The 1,449-nt window shown below is 37.5% G+C and overlaps 1 protein-coding gene across 1 annotated transcript; it reads right to left on the reverse strand.

Moving 5' to 3' along the window:
• Positions 1 to 19: 19 nt before the first annotated feature.
• Positions 20 to 1,192, reverse strand: LOC109592826 (xanthine dehydrogenase/oxidase-like; the record flags this gene model as incomplete). The annotated part of the gene is made up of 4 exons (XM_020008176.1): positions 1,100 to 1,192; positions 385 to 446; positions 175 to 273; positions 20 to 96 (listed from the first exon to the last, which is right to left on the reverse strand). Coding segments are annotated over exons 1-4 (331 nt in total), but the record flags the coding sequence as incomplete, so codon positions are not given.
• Positions 1,193 to 1,449: the final 257 nt, after the last annotated feature.

The following is a 1,449-nucleotide window of genomic DNA, read 5'->3' on the forward strand; positions in this document are numbered from 1 at the left end:
AAATGCAATTGATCCTTACCAGTACAACGACAGATATTACCATCAAAATTGTCCTCAACAATCTGCTTTGTTGGTTCAGGAATCTTTTGAAGTAAACTAAAAAAAAACAGTAACTTTACATAAATACGACAACTCTTATATTCAAAAATAAAGCAATTAAAAGGAGCTACTTACCTGTGCATGCTCATGACCATACCAGGGGTGCAGTAACCACACTGGGTTCCATTGTACTCTGCAATCCTTTTCTGTACAGGATGAAACCCTTTCTTAGAGCTAAGGGAAATTCAAAATACAAATTGCTTTATACCAGTATCTCAAGTTCACCAAAATTAATTAATACAAGTTAATGTATATTGCTTGAATTATGTACTAGCTAATGCTAACCTGCCAATTCCTTCAACCGTAGTAATAGACCAACCATTAATGGAATACAAAGGACACAAGCACTATAAATATTTTGCGGATAAATTCATATTATTAATGAATTAATATTTAATTATTATCTAATTAACCACACCTATTTAGCATATTATTTTCGTAGTGGCTATTTTTACGGTCCCGTAATCTCATTGTATACAGCTATTTTTACGGCAGGGAATATAGAAATGAAGTGACGTATAAAGATGACAATAAGCATCAATAAGGCAGCAGGATCGTGGTAGCACAGTGGGGAAGGCGCTGGGTTGGAAACGGACGGGCACCAGCTCAGACCATTTCTTTTTTTATCATTTTGACTTTAACAAATTGATTTTTTTTATCTTTCTACTTCGCTATGTTCCCTAATTATGTTAGAAGCCCTAGTTATGTTAGGAGTCCCCTACTTAGCTATTGTTTTTAGGGTTTAGGGGTTAGGGTGGCGGTTTTTTTTTTAGAGCGTCCCAGTCATTTTATGAGCCCCCTAGTTATGTTAGGAGTCCCCAAGGTTGGTTTAGGGTTTAGTTTTTTATTTTAGAGTGTTTTCCAGGTTTTAAAATGAGTAAATCCATAGATAAATCATCCTGCCGTAAAAATAGCCACCCACGGTCGGATTACGGGCCCGTAAAAATAGCCACTGCCTATTATTTTTACAGAAGGAAGCTCAGGTTTAGCTCTTACTCACAGAGTTGATGGCTAGAGTAACCTGTTCGTTACTCAAGAGGTCCGTCTTAGTTGCAGAAACTACGCAACACCCGCAGCCTCCTTCACCGCACATTCTCTTGGTCCCAGAGAGCCCATACTGGGACCGTATCCACTCGTTTAGACTGGTATTAGGACTAGGATCAGTCAGCTCCACTCTCCGTCCATTTAAATTAAAATAACAACTTTAAAGGACTGTCGACATCGCCAGAGCAGAATTATAGTAGTGGAGCCATAGATATTACAAGTAAATAAAAAACATTAAAAATGGGAAAATAGTAGGATTGAATGGGGAAAAAAGTAAGGAAACAAGAAAGTACTTGCAAACTGGTG

The sequence above is a fragment of the Amphimedon queenslandica genome, unplaced genomic scaffold, assembly GCF_000090795.2.
Source record: "Amphimedon queenslandica unplaced genomic scaffold, v1.1 AMPQUscaffold_3820_Cont24190, whole genome shotgun sequence".
NCBI classification, from domain to species: domain Eukaryota; kingdom Metazoa; phylum Porifera; class Demospongiae; order Haplosclerida; family Niphatidae; genus Amphimedon; species Amphimedon queenslandica.